This window comes from Colletotrichum scovillei (assembly GCF_011075155.1).
Source record: "Colletotrichum scovillei strain TJNH1 chromosome Unknown Contig00007, whole genome shotgun sequence".
Taxonomy (NCBI): Eukaryota; Fungi; Ascomycota; class Sordariomycetes; order Glomerellales; family Glomerellaceae; genus Colletotrichum; species Colletotrichum scovillei.
The window spans coordinates 487,629-504,773 of record NW_023336265.1 but is presented as its reverse complement, the minus strand read 5'-3'; the positions used below and the strand labels follow the sequence as shown (position 1 = coordinate 504,773).

General features: G+C 56.2%; 6 protein-coding genes across 6 annotated transcripts; 3 read left to right on the top strand and 3 right to left on the bottom strand.

Annotated features, from left to right (window-relative positions):
* The first annotated feature begins 68 nt into the window (after positions 1–68).
* HER10_EVM0013056 (short chain dehydrogenase) lies at positions 69–1,697 on the top strand. Its single transcript, XM_035482427.1, has 6 exons — positions 69–692; positions 746–918; positions 985–1,121; positions 1,175–1,230; positions 1,319–1,427; positions 1,482–1,697. The coding sequence occupies exons 1-6, from the start codon at positions 268–270 to the stop codon at positions 1,512–1,514; spliced, it is 933 nt and encodes a 310-aa protein (XP_035331964.1). The 5' UTR covers positions 69–267; the 3' UTR covers positions 1,515–1,697.
* Positions 1,698–2,348: 651 nt separating this feature from the next.
* On the top strand, positions 2,349–5,006 carry HER10_EVM0008232 (uncharacterized protein). The gene has a single exon (XM_035477763.1). It carries the CDS (start codon positions 2,730–2,732, stop codon positions 4,770–4,772), a length of 2,043 nt encoding a protein of 680 aa, XP_035331651.1. The 5' UTR covers positions 2,349–2,729; the 3' UTR covers positions 4,773–5,006.
* Positions 5,007–5,106: 100 nt separating this feature from the next.
* Positions 5,107–8,625, bottom strand: HER10_EVM0003782 (short chain dehydrogenase). The gene is made up of 8 exons (XM_035473446.1): positions 8,263–8,625; positions 7,867–8,203; positions 7,712–7,801; positions 7,251–7,638; positions 6,792–7,200; positions 6,312–6,740; positions 5,611–6,224; positions 5,107–5,561 (listed from the first exon to the last, which is right to left on the bottom strand). The coding sequence occupies exons 1-8, from the start codon at positions 8,419–8,421 to the stop codon at positions 5,273–5,275; spliced, it is 2,715 nt and encodes a 904-aa protein (XP_035331379.1). The 5' UTR covers positions 8,422–8,625; the 3' UTR covers positions 5,107–5,272.
* Positions 8,626–9,518: 893 nt separating this feature from the next.
* Positions 9,519–10,617, top strand: HER10_EVM0007294 (D-glycerate 3-kinase). The gene has a single exon (XM_035476853.1). The coding sequence runs from the start codon at positions 9,655–9,657 to the stop codon at positions 10,549–10,551; it is 897 nt and encodes a 298-aa protein (XP_035331585.1). The 5' UTR covers positions 9,519–9,654; the 3' UTR covers positions 10,552–10,617.
* A 73-nt stretch (positions 10,618–10,690) lies between these two features.
* On the bottom strand, positions 10,691–12,574 carry HER10_EVM0009094 (uncharacterized protein). The gene has a single exon (XM_035478593.1). It carries the CDS (start codon positions 12,229–12,231, stop codon positions 10,762–10,764), a length of 1,470 nt encoding a protein of 489 aa, XP_035331707.1. The 5' UTR covers positions 12,232–12,574; the 3' UTR covers positions 10,691–10,761.
* A 965-nt stretch (positions 12,575–13,539) lies between these two features.
* HER10_EVM0000795 (exportin 1-like protein) lies at positions 13,540–16,777 on the bottom strand (the record flags this gene model as incomplete). The annotated part of the gene is made up of 6 exons (XM_035470563.1): positions 13,540–14,579; positions 14,632–15,915; positions 15,972–16,062; positions 16,163–16,444; positions 16,501–16,590; positions 16,649–16,777. The coding sequence occupies 6 exons, from the start codon at positions 16,775–16,777 to the stop codon at positions 13,540–13,542; spliced, it is 2,916 nt and encodes a 971-aa protein (XP_035331174.1).
* Between the last annotated feature and the right edge of the window lie 368 nt (positions 16,778–17,145).

Here is a 17,145-nt window from a genome sequence, read left to right as displayed (position 1 = left end):
TCCGTTCGCCGTGCCGTCCACTTGTGCTCTCCCCTCGTCTTATCCGTCCCTCCTTTGCCTCTGTAGTCGGAAACGTGTCGACACTGATTTTCTGTACCGGAACAGCTTCCCCTACTAATACTCCCCTTTCATTGGATAATAGCAACTGTACAAGCAAAAGCAACCTTCTCCTGACTTCTGCAGAATCCCAGATAGAGTCAGGTATATAAGCAACTAATTCATCCCCGAACCGACCCTCGTCCTTCCCGGTTCCCTCTCACTTCACACATGCGCCCTTATACCCGTATAGCTCGCTCCGTCTGCTCTTCACTTTTGTCATCTCAACGCCAACAGCCTCAGCTGCATTCTTCACTGCGCAAAGTCCTCCACCAGAGCCATCACAGAACCATAATGTCCGCCGCAGCAAAGCGCCTCGAAGGCAAGACGGTGCTCATCACCGGCGCCTCAAGCGGTATCGGCAAGAGCACGGCCTTTGAATACGCCCGTACGGCGCCCAATAACCTCAAGCTCATTCTGACGGCCCGCCGCATCGACACCCTCAAGGAGGTCGCCGCCGAGATCCAAAAGGAGGTCGGCAGCGGCGTCAAGGTCCACCCCGTCAAGCTGGACGTTAGCAACCCCGAGGAGGTCCGCCAGCTGGTGCCTAACCTGCCCGAGGAATTCAAGGATATTCACATCCTCGTGAACAATGCGTAAGTTTGCTACTCATTCTCAATCTGGCTGTTAACTAACACTGGCTCAAAAGCGGCCTCGTCAAGGGAGTTGCCAAGGCTCCCGAGATCGCCGAGGAGGACATCAACGTCATGTTTGCTACCAATGTCACCGGCCTCATCAACGTGACGCAAGCCATTCTCCCCATCTTCAAGGCGCGCCCTGATGGCGGCTCAGGAGACATTATCAATATCGGCTCCATTGCTGGTGAGTTGGCGCCTCTCAGTCTTGTATTTGCGAAAGACCATGTTGGACTGACAGTCGTCATCACAGGCCGTGAGCCGTACCCAGGTGGCTCAATCTACTGCGCTACAAAGGCCGCCGTGCGCAGTTTCACCGACAGCTTGAGAAAGGAGCTGATTGCGACTCGCATCCGCGTCATTGGTATTGACCCCGGCCAGGTCGAGACTGTGAGTCATCTTTTGGGAGCCTAGTGTTAGTAACGAGATCTAACATGCTATAGGAATTCTCCGTCGTTCGCTTTTACGGTGACAAGTCCAAGGCCGACGCCGTTTACGCGTAAGTTGATGCTTCACTCTTTTGGATGCTTCTGTCTTGGACCTTGCGAGAAGCTTCAAGTATGGGCAGGATGCTAACTATGCCACAGCGGATGTGAGCCTCTCACCCCTGAAGATATCGCAGAGGTTGTCGTCTTCACGACCACCAGGAGAGAGAACGTTGTCGTTGCAGACACGCTCATCTTCCCTCAACACCAGGTGAGTTTGACTTTTGAATCGTTTACATTGAGTTATGTCTGACTCATCACACAGGGTGCCGCCGGCCTTCTCCACCGCAAGTCTTAAGGGGAGGCCCTGAGTTATCGGCTAAGATTGGAGTGGAGGTGGGATGTATAGAGTCGAGGACGTATATCAAACGGACTCGAGCGGCCGACATGGCGGCCAGGGAGGTAAACCTGTAGATCAACCAGCGTTTTGTTTTGGAAGCATGAGAGCTTCGACTACGCGAGACCACGTTTTTCTTGCGAGAGATCTAGGCTGTAGAGCAAGTGGAAGAATACCACATCCAAACGATTCACCCTGTGACACGATCTTACTACTTTGTCAAACTCGGTAGGCTGATGTGAGTCAAGACAAAGTAATGTCACAATAGCATACCGCAGATGATGCTGTATACAGAATCAAGTGCTCGCGTTTGCGACTTCTTGAACAGAATCAGTGTGCTGTGAAACGACTTTATCGAGGGGAGTACCGAAATACATGGCATTACCGCTTGTCTGTGTCTCACTCGAGGTATTTTCCCACTCCCTTATTTGCATTTGGGAAAGGTTCGGATTGAGTGCGTGGTGAGTCTTCAGTACTCCGTGGCCATACAAGAATACTAGAATGAAGTTCATATTCGTTTCCCATCAGCGTGGGCCACCGTGTGACGGCAGCCCGGTACACCCAGTGGCCGAGGCACTTGCAACTGTTGGGACGTCCTTCCCTGCTCGAGCTGGTTATGATCAGAGACTGTTAGTGTTTGCATGAAGATGGAGCGCTACAGCTAACGCGCAGAGATGATTGGTCTTGGCACCGCCTTAGTAAAGGTCGGGGGCTTCCACTATGGGCATCGCTAACCAACGCCTCGCCAGCTGGTGGTCATTCCCCTAAACTCCCCCGCATGGTCTTCTCAGACACAGCCACTAGAGGTACCAGGCCGCCTGTGCACGCCCAAAAGGTACATCGGCATCGTCCTTACATGAGCATCACTCGACAGAGTCGACACTAAGGAACCTGGTCACATTCATTTCAACAACGATAACAGTCCCCGATCTGTGCTTCCCTGTCCGCCATTTCCCAACGACCAGGGACCTGGCGACATCCTTGACAACTTCACACCACGCACCCTCGCGCCCACTCGTCAGCAAACACTGCGAAACCCTTTTTTCCTGCGAACGTCGTCATGCAGCTCGACTGTACCTATATGTCGCGGTAGCCGCCTTGCCTCCCGCTGTGCCCGTCGACCGTCACCGCCGGTTCCACGCCATGCGAGGCCTACACCAGCCATGAACTGACAAGATGGGCCTCACAACTTTTCTCGGATCCTCTACCGACAAACTCGTCTCCAGCCGCTCCAAGACCTCGTCGTCCAGCTCTCTTCAAAAGGCCTCTGAGAACGCCTCCTCTCAGACGGCAGACGCTGGCTCTACCTCTACCGCCACCTCCCACTATGGATACATCTACGACGAAGAGCAGCTCCCTGCGCTGTCTCCCGACTGTCCCGACCTTCGCGAGCTTAACAACAGCCTCGAGGCCCTTGCGGCCATCTTCCCCGATATACAAATTCAGGTCTTCCGCGAGATGTTGATCAACTTTGACGAGGAATCGAGGCTGGCTGTTGTGATTGATGCCCTGTTGAAGAATCGCGTAGCCTGGGTCAAGGGTCGCTGGAGGACTGTCGATAACCAATCTGCTAGACCCCTGGTTGCGAACGAAGAAGCAGGAGAGCAGAACGAGGCTTCGATCCCTCGCGTCGAAGCTTTCCGAAGTCCCGAGTACAAACACGCCGTGCAAGCGCTGGCTTGGCACGAATTCAAGGGCCTCTCGCGCTCCACCATCAACGCCGTCCTCGCCGAGTCCAACTACTCCTATCTCGAAGCCCGCAACACTCTCGTCTCGTTGTCGTCAAAGTCGTGGCGTTTCACCATATCGTCCCTCTTCCTCCGCCGGAAACCGGTCGCCACGGGCGAAGCCGAAAACCATCCGCTGATAATATGGAAGTCAACTGGCCAAGGCGCCATCGTGCCGTCTCTAAAGGCCACGGGGAACGCAGAGCTCGACTCTGAGCTGTACCGTGATTTGGTTCGACCGCTGAAAGACCGGGCACGGCAGACGCAAGAGGACAAGGATCGAGGTCTGGCCTTCTTGATGAATAATGAAGAAGCCGAGGAAGCCGGCGCCATGCATGAGTGCGCATGCTGTTTCACCGAGTCCACCTTTGAGGAGTTTACAACCTGCAACACGGACGGGCATATGCTCTGTTTCCGCTGTGTTCAACACTCTATTACGGAAGCTGTGTTTGGCCAGGGATGGCATAGCAGCATCGACACAAATCACGGCACGCTGAAATGTCTCGCTGTCGAAGGGAACGGGTGCCCTGGTCATATCCCCTACGAGCACATACACCGCGCCATGCTAGAGGAGAAGAAGGGCGCCGAGATTCTCCGTAAACTCGACCAGCGTTTGGCAGAAAACAGTCTCCTGACATCCAACATGCCCCTTATTCGTTGCCCCTTTTGCGACTATGCAGAAGTGGATGACATCTACCTCCCAGCACAAGAAACGCAACTACGGATCAGACTTAACAGTTTACTCAGTCTTGCCCTACTACTCGTATGCATCGCAACGGTTCCCTTTCTCCTCCCTGTGGTCTTGTTGTCCTCCTTTCTCTGTCTTCTCGTCAGCACGAAGCAGACGGTTGGCGATCGCCTGATCGCACAGTGGCACCTGGCTCTTGGCCGCCATCGCCGACGACGTCGTGGTCTCAAATTTGCATGTCAAAACCCCGATTGCGGGAAAAGCTCGTGTCTATCCTGCGCCAAGGCCTGGAAGGACATTCACGTATGCAACGAGTCGTCTCTGGTGGCGTTGCGCACGCAGGTTGAGCAAGCGATGAGCATGGCCATCAAACGCGTCTGCCCGCGATGCCATACGTCATTCGTCAAGAACTCGGGCTGCAACAAGCTCACCTGTCCTTGTGGCTACAAGATGTGTTACGTCTGCCGCAAGGACATTGGCGGTACCAACGGCGACGGCGAAGGGTACAGGCACTTTTGCGACCATTTTAGGCCGGACGGTGATCCGCGGCCCTGCACCGAGTGCTCGAGGTGCAACCTCTGGGAGAGCGAGGACACCGACTCGGTGCTGAGGCAGGCCAAGGAAGAGGCCGAGACCAAGTGGCGCGAGACGGAGAAGCGCGAGCTGAATGGGGCCGAAAAGGCCTTTCTGGAGACGGGCTTCGCCAGGAACGGGGTCTCGCCGGTCGAAAATCGCCTCAAGAACGGTCAATTGCCGACCTTGCCGGAGTTCTGCGACTTTGTGGTTGAGACTATTTTTGTGTGAAGCCCGCTCCGAGTAGATGTGTGCTTTGTAGAGCGGCATGATGCGGCATGCTAGGAAATACGATAGCAAGAAAGACGAGAGGCTCGGAGTTTGACAAGGTCATGATTATACTGGGATATGGGCATTTCTGGGGCGTTCAGGGTTTGCGGGATGGTCGAGAAACGGGAACAACCTCACAGTATGAGGGTAGAGTGAATGAGGACTGTCGTCTCTCGGCGCTCATCTACAACAAAGTAACCTCTTGTAATTGGTAAATACATTCAACTTTAACGTTCATAACCTGCCTTATTCCTAAACTTGATTTGAAAAATTCTCATGAATCATACAGAGAGAGCCATGTACTCATTTGTTTTGTATTTCTACCTTTGCTGGCTGCTCGGGCGGTTCTCGATATCGGTTACACGGTATTAATACACAGTATCAGTGGATACTCCCACTGTCTCGTGAGCCATGTACTCATACAAACTAGAAAAGCCGCGTGCCAGTCCTCGCGCAACGGCTTAGAGCTTGCTCTTGTCGTCAACCAGCTCCGCCGCAGCGCCGCCAATGGCCAGCTTGCCCGTCTCCTTGACCTTTGTCTGGAAAATGACCTTGCCGCCGTCCTTCCACATCTCCGTCACGAGCGTCTGCCCGGGGATGACGGTGCCGGCGAAGCGCACCTTGATGTTCTTGACGGGGCCGAAGCGCTCGTACACGGCCTTGCCGGCGACGCCGAAGAAGCAGAGGCCGTGGAGAATGGGGGCCTTGAAGCCGCCCATCTTGGCAAAGGCAGGGTCGACGTGGAGGGGGCTGTCAAAGGTTAGTCGAATATCTTGGGATTCAATAGGCAACAACTCACTTGTAATCACCGCTCAGACGGTACAGCGCCGCCTGCTCCTCGGTCGTCTTCTCCTCGACAACGACATCGGGGTGGCGGGAAGGGGGCTTGTTGGCCGCCGTGCTGGCGCCACGGTCCGCGGGCTTCTTCTGGCCGCCGAATCCACCGCAGCCTCGGAGGAACACAGTCATCTCGTTGTAGAAGACGGGCTCCTTGGTCTCGGCGTGGACCGTGGTGATGCCGCTCTTGACAATGGCGGCGTTGCCCTTGTCGACGACCTCGAGGAGCTTGCCGGTGGACACGAGCTTGGCGGCGGTGGGGATGGGGTACTTCTTGATCTCGAGGTACTGCTCGCCGTGCAAGAGCATCATGGGGGAGAAGTTGGGGACAATGTCATCAAAGTTGTAAGGCAGCTCCGTGTTGAAGGGCGGGATGACGCCGAAGGTCGGCACGACCTGGAAGTCGTCGGCGCCCTCAAACACGTACTTGAGCTGGTCGCGCTTGGCGCCGATGCCCAGGTTGTAGAGCATCACGTCGCGCTCCTCGTACTGGAACTCGGTTCCCTTGCTCTCGGCGTTCTGCGCGGCCTTGATGGCGTCGAGGTACTTGCTGTCACCTCCGGAGCTTGCCTCTGACTGTAAGGACACATGATCAATATTGTTCTTATTTTTTTGATACTATTGCTACTTTACAGGATTGCGCTGCCGAAGAAGTCTTCATACCTTGGACTTGTTGCTCTTGTTCTCCATGTTTGCCATGATGCTCTGAAGGCCATCCTGGGTCTTCTCGGGGTGGTCGGCGCGACCGTCCTCGAAGTTCCTGATGGCGTCCCAGTGCTTGAGGACCTCCTCGGGAGTCAGGGGGACGTCGACGGGGAAGCCGTGGCCGCCGGTTCTCTGCCAGCGGGTCTGGCCGATCCAACCGCTGCCAACCTCGTACAGGCCGCCGGTAGGGTTCTTGGGGACCTTGTCGCTGGAGAGGGCGAGAACGACGGGCGCAATGTAGTCGGGCTTGAAGGCCTGAACCATCTCCTCGGGCATGATGGTTCTTGTCATGGCAGTGCCAGCGTTGGGGGCAATGGTGTTGACGTAGATGTTGTACTTGTAGCCCTCAAGCGCGAGCGCACGGGAGAAGCCAAGGATGCCGCATTTCTATACGTCTGTTAGTGATCATGTCCCGAGCTTCAGCACGATGACGCTTACCGCCGCGGCGTAGTTGGCCTGGCCAAAGTTGCCGTAAATACCGGAGGTGGAGGTGGTGTTGATGACGCGTCCGTACTTCTGCTTGAGGAAGTACGGCCAGGCGGCCTTGGTGACCTTGTAGGTACCACGAAGGTGGACGTTCAGGACGGGGTCCCAGAGGCTGTCGTCCATGTTGTTGAAGGCCTTGTCGCGGAGGATGCCAGCGTTGTTGACAATGATGTCAATGCGTCCGAAAGCATCAATCGCGGCCTTGACAACAGCATCGCCGTCCTCTGCTGAGGCCTTGACACCAACAGCCTTGCCGCCAAGCTTCTTGATTTCGTTGACAACATCGTCGGGGTTGGCCAAGTCGTTGACAACGACCGTGGCGCCGTGCTTGGCGAATGCCAAACTGTAGGCACGACCGATACTAAAGACTATTAGCTGCGAACGAGCACATGCAATGTTCCATAAGCTTACCCGGCACCGCCGCCCGTGACGAGAGCCACACGGCCGGTGAAGTCGACCTTTTCACCCTGCTCGTTGGGGCCCATCTTCATGGAGTCCTCCAAGAGGGTCAAGAAGTCATTAGGACCAGAGGGGTACTGAGGCTTGGAGAAGTCGATGGCCTGATCCCACTTCTTAATAACGGCGCTGGGTGTGTAGCTGTCGTCGGCCTTGAGGAGGAGACCGCTGGACCGCTCCCAACGCAGCTTGGCAATGTGACCACCGCCAACCTCGAAGATGGACCCGTTCTCGTCCTTGTTGTCCTTATGTACGAGGACGGAGACGAGGGGAACGACCCATTCGGGCTTCAAGATCTCCAGCACATCGGGCGGCATCACAGTCTGGGTCATTCTGCTGGCGGCTGTTTGTACCAGTTAGCGCTCATGATTGATTTCCCCTGCCCGCGGCTCCGCTAGCCCACACGTTGCACGTACCGATTGGTGCAATGACATTGCACAGGATGTTGTACTTGGCGCCCTCCTTTGCCAGAGTCTCGGTGAAGCCGACCATGGCCAACTTGGCAGCTGCATGAACCGAATTAGCATCACGAGGCGATTGATATCAATTGGGCACCGGGTGCGACACGTACCAGAGTAGTTGCACTGGCCGAAGCTGCCAAAGAGACCGGCAGCCGAGGCCGTGTTGATGACACGGCCGTACTTTTGTTTCCTGAAATGGGGCCACGCCGCGCGAGCGCACTTGTACGATCCCTTGACGTGCACCTTCATAATCAGGTCCCAGTCCTCGTCCTTCATGTTCTTGAAGCTGATATCGCGCAGGATGCCAGCATTGTTGATCAGCACGTCGATGCGGCCAAAGTTCTGGATCGCCGTCTCGATGATCTTGTCACCGTTCTCGACCGAATCGTAGTTGGCCACGGCCTTGCCGCCGGCGGCCTTGATCTCGTTGACGACAACGTCGGCCGCCTGGGTAGTCAGACGTCAGCGGTGCGCACTCGGACACTTTTTTCTATCAGATGCCATACCTTGGTTGAGTTGCCCTCGCCCTTGAAGGAGCCTCCGAGGTCGTTGACGACGACGCTGGCGCCGCGGGAGCCAAAGAAGGTGGCATAAGCCTTGCCGAGGCCACCGCCAGCGCCTGTGACGACGACGACCTGGCCGTCGAAGCGTAGCTGACCAGCCATTGTGTGTATGTGATGGATTGAAGAGAGAGAGAGGGAGAGAACAGTCGCTAAATGGAAATACAGATGGCACAGAGAAATCCAGAAGAAGTTTGGAGATAGGATATGGTTAAGAGGTCGCAACGATGATCAATCCAACGAATCTTTTGTTCTTGTGAAAGGACGGACGTGGTGGTTTTCTAACTTCTGCGCTTCCGGCAACTGTCTTCTGTGCAGCGTGACGGCAGCCGCTCAGAGAGCCGAGGCAGCTTGCTGTGTCCGAAGCCGACGAAATACGCTAGTCTGAAAGCGGCTAAGGCCAAACTTCACATGCTCCTTTTGCCGTGGGTTACAAAGTCTCCAATGGACTCGAGCGCGACGAGGTACCCACGTACCCCATCGTGCACATGAGGTCATGTGGGGAAGCAAGTCAACCCCGCCACCCCATGTCACATGCCCCTGCTCGACCCCGAGTCTGACCACTCACAGCGCTGTATCCGGTCGGCAGCAGGTACGTACTTCCCCAGCGTCCCCCAGTGTCTGGCGCCGTGGAACACTGGGGAACGGCCACCAAGGCCCAAGGTCCAAAGGTGAGAGAGCGGGATGCCGTGCCCACTCGATGCCGACGGATGCTGACTTGATGGTCCCAGGGAGCATAGACGGCGCCGAAAGAGATGGGGACCAGCCCCTTCTTCCTACTGGTCACCCCAGCTGCCGACCAAAGTCTGTCCTAGACTCTTGGGAGGTCCAGAGTCCCCTGTGAATCTTGCAACTTAAATTCCATGGTTCCCTACGAGGAAATTTAGCCTTGGTAAGATCTCGGGTATGCTCGCCTACCGCACGTGTTGAGATGCCGTGGGGTTCTGCCGATTCATTCTGGCTCCTAGCTAGCTGATTATTGATACATCAAAGATGCAGTCTTTCTGCTGAAGGCCTTGCAGTGAACCACCAGCTTATCCCAACCATGTAACACATTGCAAACTGCCGGGGCCGGTAGATTGAATCATCACCATGGTGCACCCGCGGTAAACAGAAGCGGAAATGAGTACGTACACAATCCCGGGGACCAGACACGCGCTTCGGCGTCAACCCGCCACGAGGATGCATGCCGCCCCGCATCCCGCTGAACCCCGCCGGGCACCTCTCGGCATCGGCGTCCAAACGGTCATGAAGTCCCTCACCTGTCTCGCCGGACCACCTCCGCATCCACAGGCATCCTGATCACCCGATCACCGGCAACCCTCAAACACCGCCGCCATGGCCTCCGCCGCACCGCCCATCATCGACGACAAAAGCCCCCTCTGCATCCCCTTCATCACCTCCCTCCTCAAAACCCGTTCAACCTCCCAAGATGAAGCATCAACACGCCCCTTCATAATCGGCCTCAACGGCGTCCAAGGCGTCGGCAAAACAACCCTCGTCCGCGCCCTAGCCGACACTCTCACCAAACTAGGCCACCCCACCCTCGTCTTCAGTATCGACGACCTCTACCTCACGCACGCAGACCAACTCGCCCTCGCGCGCTCTCACCCAGAGAACCTCCTCGTCCAGCAGCGCGGCGAGCCGGGAACCCACGACACACAGCTCGCGCGCGCATTCTTTGACGGCATCACCAAGGGTCTGCCCACCAAAGTCCCCTCCTACGACAAGGCAGCCTTCTCCGGCCAGGGCGACCGCGTACCCCAGAGCCAGTGGACAGAGGTCAACAAGCCCGGCCAGCCAAAAGTTCAGGTCGTCATCTTTGAGGGCTGGTGCGTCGGCTTCCGCGCCCTGCCCGAGGCCGAGGTGGAAGCCAAATGGAAGGCCCCCAGCAGGACGCTCCAGAAGCACAAGCTCGAGCACCTGCTGCTGGTGAACGAGAGGCTCAGAGAGTACGACGCCATGACTGATCTACTCGACGTCTTTATCCATATTGATGCCGAGGACACCCAGTACGTCTACGACTGGCGCCTGCAGCAAGAGGCTGCGCTCCGTCGCGAGAGGGGTGCGGGCATGACTGATGAGCAGGTCGTCAAGTTCGTCGACGGCTACTACCCTGCCTATGAGCTGTTTTCGGATAACGTCAGAAAGGGCATCTTGCCAAACAGCCCGGGCCATCAGATGAGACTGGTCGTCCGTAAAGACAGATCGGTCAAGGAATCGTTTGTTTTATGAGGACAGTCTATCTGTGACATAGAGACTACCTGTGCCAACGCCGGGAATATGATACAAACAAACCACCCCAAAACGCCAGTCATGATAGCCATGAATCATTAGCCATAAAGTGTCATCAAAATTCGCTACACATCCGAACGCCCTTTTGCCTGCACCGGCACCCGATAAAATGATCCATGGCGCCTTGTGATGATACTCTGCAGGATGCAGTCAAACCTCCTTGTCTGCCAACATGTCTTCGCCCTTGTGGCGGATCTTGCTCAGCTTCTTTGTAATGTTCTCAGTCCGGACGCGGACTGCCTCCTCCCTTTTGGCAATCTCCGTCTCGAAACGATCAACCATGTCTCGCTTCTCCTTGCGCGCCTCTTTCAACTTCTTCGCAACACTGCCAAACTGGTCCAGGAACCAATCGCCGGACCGCTCCCAGTCGCCAACACTCATCTGACTAAAGAAGGCTTTCTGGTCGGATTCGCGCTGGTCCTTGAAATGTTCGAGCTTGACTGAAAGGCTGTCGCCGTTCAGAGGCGTAGCCGTTGGGAGGGATGTCTTGGCAGGATCTTCGTCAAAGGGTTGCTCGCGTAGTTGGGAGTATGTCATCCTCTGGAGCTCTTCATCTCCGTAGTCACACTTCTCACGACGTCGCTTCCGTGATTTGTCTCGCTGGCCGCGGGCCGCAATCGGAAGCGGGCCTTCAAGGGGAGGCACATCCGTTGGCATACTCTTCTTACGACTAGCGCGGGGAGTGCCGTGGTCGTCCTCCGTAGCAGGATAGTCGCTAGCCAGGCTGCCGTCGACTTCTTCTTCCTCTGGAAAGAGTTCGACTCGCCGGGACTCCGGAGGCCTGTCTCTTCTAATGACACGCCTTAGGTTTTGCTGATGATGTGGGACTTTACGAGTTGGAGCGTCGGAGAAGACTTCCTCGTCATCCTCAAAGGCGGGGGGCCCGTACGGTCGCTTCACGGTAGTGGGGTGGATCGCAATCCTTGTCTGGCGCAGCGGAGACTGGTGGTTGTTGTAGAGAGGTTCGCTCGAGTATTCCTCATGCTCAAGCTGCTGCTCTCGCGAGTGTACCATGCCGCCGTGGTGTGTAATTGGCAGAGCATGTTGGTTCTTTGGCATAACTCTCATTGAGCCGTCCTTGCCAATGATGAAGCTCGGCATCCCGTTGTTTCCCATTGGCTGATGGGTGTCCTCAAACTTGGGCATCGCAGGCACTTCAGCAGCGGGTTGCAGTAAGTGCGGCAGCGCACCGAGGCGGTCGTCGATGCCGGTGTCGTATCGCTCGGTGCGTTGGGTGGTAGGCGAGCCAAACTGACTATCTATGTGAGACTCGGGCCAGAAACCAGGCCCATCGCTGCTCTGCGAATTGGATCGTTTTCGTTGCGGTGGAGGCGGGGAGCTATCGGGCAAAGGCTGGCGAGGATGCATGGGCGGTGCGGATTGAGGTTGGGCAAGGCCTGGCTCAGGCTGGCGGATGTGGGACGCCAAGGGTATGGCAGACGCGAGAGGCTTGGGGGCAGGTAGCCTCGCAGACTCGGTGATGGTCTGTCGAGTAGGGAAGCCAGTTGCCCCGGGTCGCAGTTGATCTGTCTGGTTGTTGCTTCCGTTTGGGAGGCCCGAGTCCATGGACGCATTCCTGGCGTACTGGGCCATTCGGTTTGCGCCACTGCTCGGAGGCATGTTTGCGGCGGGGAGTGGTGCCTTTGATCTTTGAGCTTTCGTCTGAATGCTTTGATTTCGTATCAAAGCTTCGCGAGAGGGCGATCGGACGCAGGCAGTTGGTGGGAGAGGCAATGAGAAGTCGCAGTGTACCGTCGTGACTCGGGATAGGGTGTCGGATAAAGAAGGCAGTTGCCTCGAGTTAGGTGAAGGCTGTTCAACTCGTATCGCTACTTGGCATTGAGCCAGTGCTCATTCGACTGCTTAAAAGCAAACGGAAAGTGCGGCGTGACAACAAAGGTGGTTCGGGGAGGGAGAAGTCGGGAAGCAATTATGACGAGACATCTCTTGCTCTTACTTTTTTTGGCCGTTGTCGCGTCGAGCAGGTCCAAGTCGCGGTGCTTGCGTTGGGTCTTTAAGCTGTGTCCAATGGCGTTTAGTGCATGCGGAGCCCGGGCCACCTACAGGGTTTCCGCTCCCTGCCAGGGTGTGTCTCTAAGAGCATCGACTTACATGACGGTTCTCCCCCTCTGTATGGCTTCATTTACTGAAGTGTAGTCCAAGCAGTCTCGAGGAGAATATCTCAATGAGCCTTACTTGGTGGTTTCAATGAGTGAGCCATCAACTAGGTCCAGACACAAATTTGCCTCTCGAATCTCCTAGTAGCCGGCCCTAGGATGATCTTGGGACTGAGCCTATCTTGAAGCCAACTCATGGTTCAATATTCTTTGTTGCTCACTCAAGCCAAAGAGCCAGAAGGAAACAAAAGCCAGCAACGCCATATGTTGCAGGGACACCATGAGCATTAAAAAACTGCATTTGAAACTTTTGAATTTCTAACCAGGCAATGCGCCCCTATCAATCGGTCTGTGAAAGGCCATCGCTCTTTGCCGCCCCAAACATGTTTAGCCATGTATGCTCACAAAACTCGGTCTATCATCTTTGTCTCTACTCTGCAGAGAACGAGGTGCGTCCCCAACAACCGCACCGTACTCGTGACCCGAATCCCTCCGCTCCCTCACTCATTGCCTCTGACTAGGCTTCGAAATGCCCCTTTGCCTGCCTTCCTCTACCTGCCTCGGCCGCAGGACACGAGTGGGCAATCCTGGAGCCTAGGTGTCATTCACCCTAATACTATCCGCATCCAGTCAGACCTAGCGGAAGCTCTCCATCCTCAACCTCGCCATTTCCCATCCTCCACGATCATAATCTCCAGGCCTCCTTCGATGCGCAACACATTGCCCCAACCCAGTCCCCTAAAGCTGCTTTCAACAGCACTCGGGGCAGTCGTGATCTTTTGTAAAATCCTCCTCCATCGGAATTCAATCCTTAACCGGTGAAGTGGAAGCGAGCTGCCTCCAGCTGACCGAGACCCTCACGCGGAGCCACGTAGCGCCGACGATATGTGTTGGTGAAGTCTTGCAACAGCGCCCTCACCTGTCTGATGGCGGTGGGGTCGTTGCCGCTGAGACGCTCTCTGATCTTGGCCATGAGTCGGTTGGCCTCGGCGGGTGTGATGGTGCCCGGAGGCAGGAGCTGGATAGTGTTCTCAACCCAAGTCGTCGTCTGGGCGGGGAAGAGCTCGAACATGGCCAGCAAGACACCACTACCGTCAGCGAAGCAATCCCGAGGGAACGTAATCATCATTCCGGCCATGACCTGCTTGACCAGCTTCTCGCCGTGCGCGGCAAGAAGTTTGCTCACCACCTCACGGATCTGAGCAGCCACGTCCGGCGGCAGGACATCAGACGTCGCAGGGTTATCACCTCCGTACGTGAGAAGGTCACGGAGGAAGTGAAGCGTCGCCGAGAGCGGATCGCGCTGCTCCAAAGTCAGCGCGTAAATGGCAGCCTCAAAGATGGGCCCCAGGAGCTCCGACGGAACGATTCTGCCAGGGTAGTAGAGAAGCGCGTCAATCAGGAGTCTGAAGAAGTCCTCAATGACGTCGGGCAGCTCGCTCGGCTGTAGCTCGCTCATGACGCGCAGAAATGTCGTGGTCTGCGCCTCGAAGAAGGCATAGATACTCTGCGTAATCTCTTGGTTGACGTGCTCCCGGTCTTCAGAGAACTCGCGCAGGATGGCAGCCGTGACCCAGAGGAACGCGCCTTGTCTCGACGCAGCGAAGCCGCCGGCCAGCTTGTTGGCCATCTCCGGCAGCAGGGGCGTCATGGCAGTGCGGTAGGAGATGATCATGTTTCGCCAGCAGCGGCAGATCCTCTCGCAAATCGGAACGAAGCCCATGAAGTTGTCCAGAATTGTTGCCAACACGGGGAAGACCTCCTGCCAGTACTTGACCGCCGGGTTCTCCTCGCCAGGTCCGACATACGGCACAACGATCTGAATGAAGATGGTAATGAGCTGGAGGTGGTCTAAAGGCTGGTTAGTCATATGTCCCCGAAGATGCACTTATATGAAACCTACCTGCGAGCGCCAGCTTGCCCTTGTCATCGGTCGCAAGGTTGGCCTTGTTCATCAGCCGCTGCACCAACGGGTCGCAGTAAAGCTTGAGCAGCTTGTAGATCTCGGTGGGCGGCTGCACGGCAACAACGCTGGCAACGCCCTCCGTGATCTCCTCTTGACTCTGATCGGGCAGCTTGTCGAGGATCTGGTCGTAGAACTCTTGCATCTGGATCACCTGGCCGCTCAAAAGCTGCTTGCAATCGGTGCAGAAGTACTTGATGGCCATGGCCGCAGCTCTGACAACTTCCTTCGAATCCGTCTGGAAAGACGTCACAATGTAGTTGAACTGCGGCTCCAGGTACTCGGGGTGGGCCGAAGTCCACTCGGTGTAGCGACCCAGTACCATGATAGTGGCAAAGCGCAGCTTCTCGTGGCTGGGAATCTGGACGAGAAGAGGCATGAGTTGAGGCAGGACAATGCTCTCTTCCTTGTCAACCATCTGTCCCATGGCACGCATGGCGAACAGGGGTGCCTCAAGCTCTTGCCAGTGAGGGACTGAAGTTGCCGTTGCCTGACCGGCGTAGCTGTGCATCCAAACCTTGATGGCCTCGAGCACCTTTGTGAGGCAGTCCGTCACTCCCATGACCTCGCAAGAGTCCTTGAGAGTGTCGCCCATCTGGTGTCTGAATTCGCGGAATTTCTCCTCGGCCTCGCGGTCACCGTCGAAAAGATCTGTCTCGCTCGCAGACTCGGACTGCGGGTATCGCAGGTGTGTGAGCAAGATGTCGACCAACTTCGAGTAAATGTCCACCAGCTCCAGTCTGGCCTGAATGTAGCGCTCCAGAACAATGTACTGCTTTAGCTCGTACCAGAACTGGAACGTGTGCTCAATGACATCACGGTCCTTGTCTCTGGCGGCGCATTCGAGAACAGCGTCCACGAGAGGCCTGAAATGGCCGGGCTCACGGGCAATCGCCACGACCCAGGCCTCGGCTGCCAAGGCGAAGATTTTGGTCAGAGACTTGTAGACCTCGGTGTCCTCCTCTTCGACAACCACGGCGATTCTTTGACGCAAAGCAATAACGCGGGGGAGCAGAATCTGGATTGTCTCCAAGTTATCATCCACATCCCGTGTTTCTCTAAAGACTGTGCACAAGCATTCCGCTGCCTCCTGGGAAGCCGAATCGTTGCCCACACCGTTGAAGATGACGTCGAGGAGGGGGGAGTTGACGACGGTGCTGACGGGAACCTCGCGCAGCCATGACGTGATGCACTCCATCAGCTGCGGGTTTTGAGCGGCGGATGCTACAGGAAAGAGTCAGTCTCGACCGCAAATGGGCTCGTAGGGAGACGGGTATTACCAGAAGATTGTGAGTAGTTGATGAGCAGCTGCACGACCTGATCCGTGTTGTCACCCAGCAATTCCTTGGTCCGCTCGGAAAGCTCTTCTTCCTATCATTGCCAATTAGACTCTGATCCTTGTTGAAATCGGCCCGGTAAAACCACGTCGCGGGAAGTGAGAGGCCGTTCGATGTTTCCGTGATCCACATACAGTTAAGGTGATTTTGCGGCCTTCGGTCACCTCCTCGGGCAGTACGCGCAGGAAGTCGAGGATGGCTGCGTGGCTCTCGACGCTGTCACCGAGCGACGAGACCACCGTGGGAAGGACGTCCTTCCATGCCGTCATCTGCACCGCTAGTGTTGCCAGACAGACGCAAAGCTGGACTCGTATCGGCTTGGGGCCGGCGGCGAAGCCTTTGAGGAGGAGAAGGATTTGATCCCGCAACGCAGGGAGTTCGGCTTCTGGGACTTGCGTCGAAAGGTCGTAGGTGATCTGGAAAACGCCATGGTGAGCTCGCTGTCGCATCAAGTACCGCCGCACCTATCTACCTTTCCGCGCAACGTGATGGCCGCAAAGAGCTGGGCCTCGGGCTCTGCGCTGTCCTTGAGAATACCAAAGATGGTGCTCCAGGCAGAGTTCTGCAGACATTCGTTAGCAAGAGTGTTGGTCATTCGCTCCGTGTCCGGGTGTCCTGACAGATTTCTGGAACCGTTCCAAGTAGGCGTGCGCCTTCTTCTTGTTCTCTTGCTCGCCACCACGCATCGTAACCATAGCCGATAGGACATCCTGGGGCGCAAAGGCCTCCGAAGCACCGTTCGTGGCCATGATTTCGGGCCGGTGAATGTCGCGGGGGATGGATGGCGCGGGCAACCAAGAGCGATTTCGGTGTGAGGTGGCAGTTTAGGAAGGTGGCGGTTGTGGTGCTATTTGACGTCGCGCTAGGGAACCGCAAGGGCGTGTGGTATAAGGAAAGTCGAAAGTCTCGCGCAGCAGAGGGAGGAGATGAGCTCTTTGCGGGCTGTAAGGAGCGTCGAGCTGCTGGGGTGGCAGATTGAAGGGCTATCAAAGCAGTGCGCCGACAATGGTCCAAAAGTGGCGGATGGAGGGGGTGGTGGAGGGAGGTTCGCGAAAGGAAAATAAAACGTCAGTCAGGCTGGCGGGACAGCGGGCGGATCAGAGCACAAGGAACCTAA

Coding starts and splice junctions, on each gene's coding strand:
- HER10_EVM0013056 (XM_035482427.1), top strand. CDS start 268: ATGCGCCCTTATACCCGTATAGCTCGCTCCGTCTGCTCTTCACTTTTG. Junction 919..984: donor CAATATCGGCTCCATTGCTG/GTGAGTTGGCGC, acceptor TCGTCATCACAG/GCCGTGAGCCGTACCCAGGT. Junction 1,428..1,481: donor TCATCTTCCCTCAACACCAG/GTGAGTTTGACT, acceptor CTCATCACACAG/GGTGCCGCCGGCCTTCTCCA.
- HER10_EVM0008232 (XM_035477763.1), top strand. CDS start 2,730: ATGGGCCTCACAACTTTTCTCGGATCCTCTACCGACAAACTCGTCTCC.
- HER10_EVM0003782 (XM_035473446.1), bottom strand. CDS start 8,421: ATGGCTGGTCAGCTACGCTTCGACGGCCAGGTCGTCGTCGTCACAGGC. Junction 7,802..7,866: donor CGGCCAGTGCAACTACTCTG/GTACGTGTCGCA, acceptor CGGTTCATGCAG/CTGCCAAGTTGGCCATGGTC. Junction 5,562..5,610: donor CGTCTGAGCGGTGATTACAA/GTGAGTTGTTGC, acceptor AACCTTTGACAG/CCCCCTCCACGTCGACCCTG.
- HER10_EVM0007294 (XM_035476853.1), top strand. CDS start 9,655: ATGGCCTCCGCCGCACCGCCCATCATCGACGACAAAAGCCCCCTCTGC.
- HER10_EVM0009094 (XM_035478593.1), bottom strand. CDS start 12,231: ATGCCTCCGAGCAGTGGCGCAAACCGAATGGCCCAGTACGCCAGGAAT.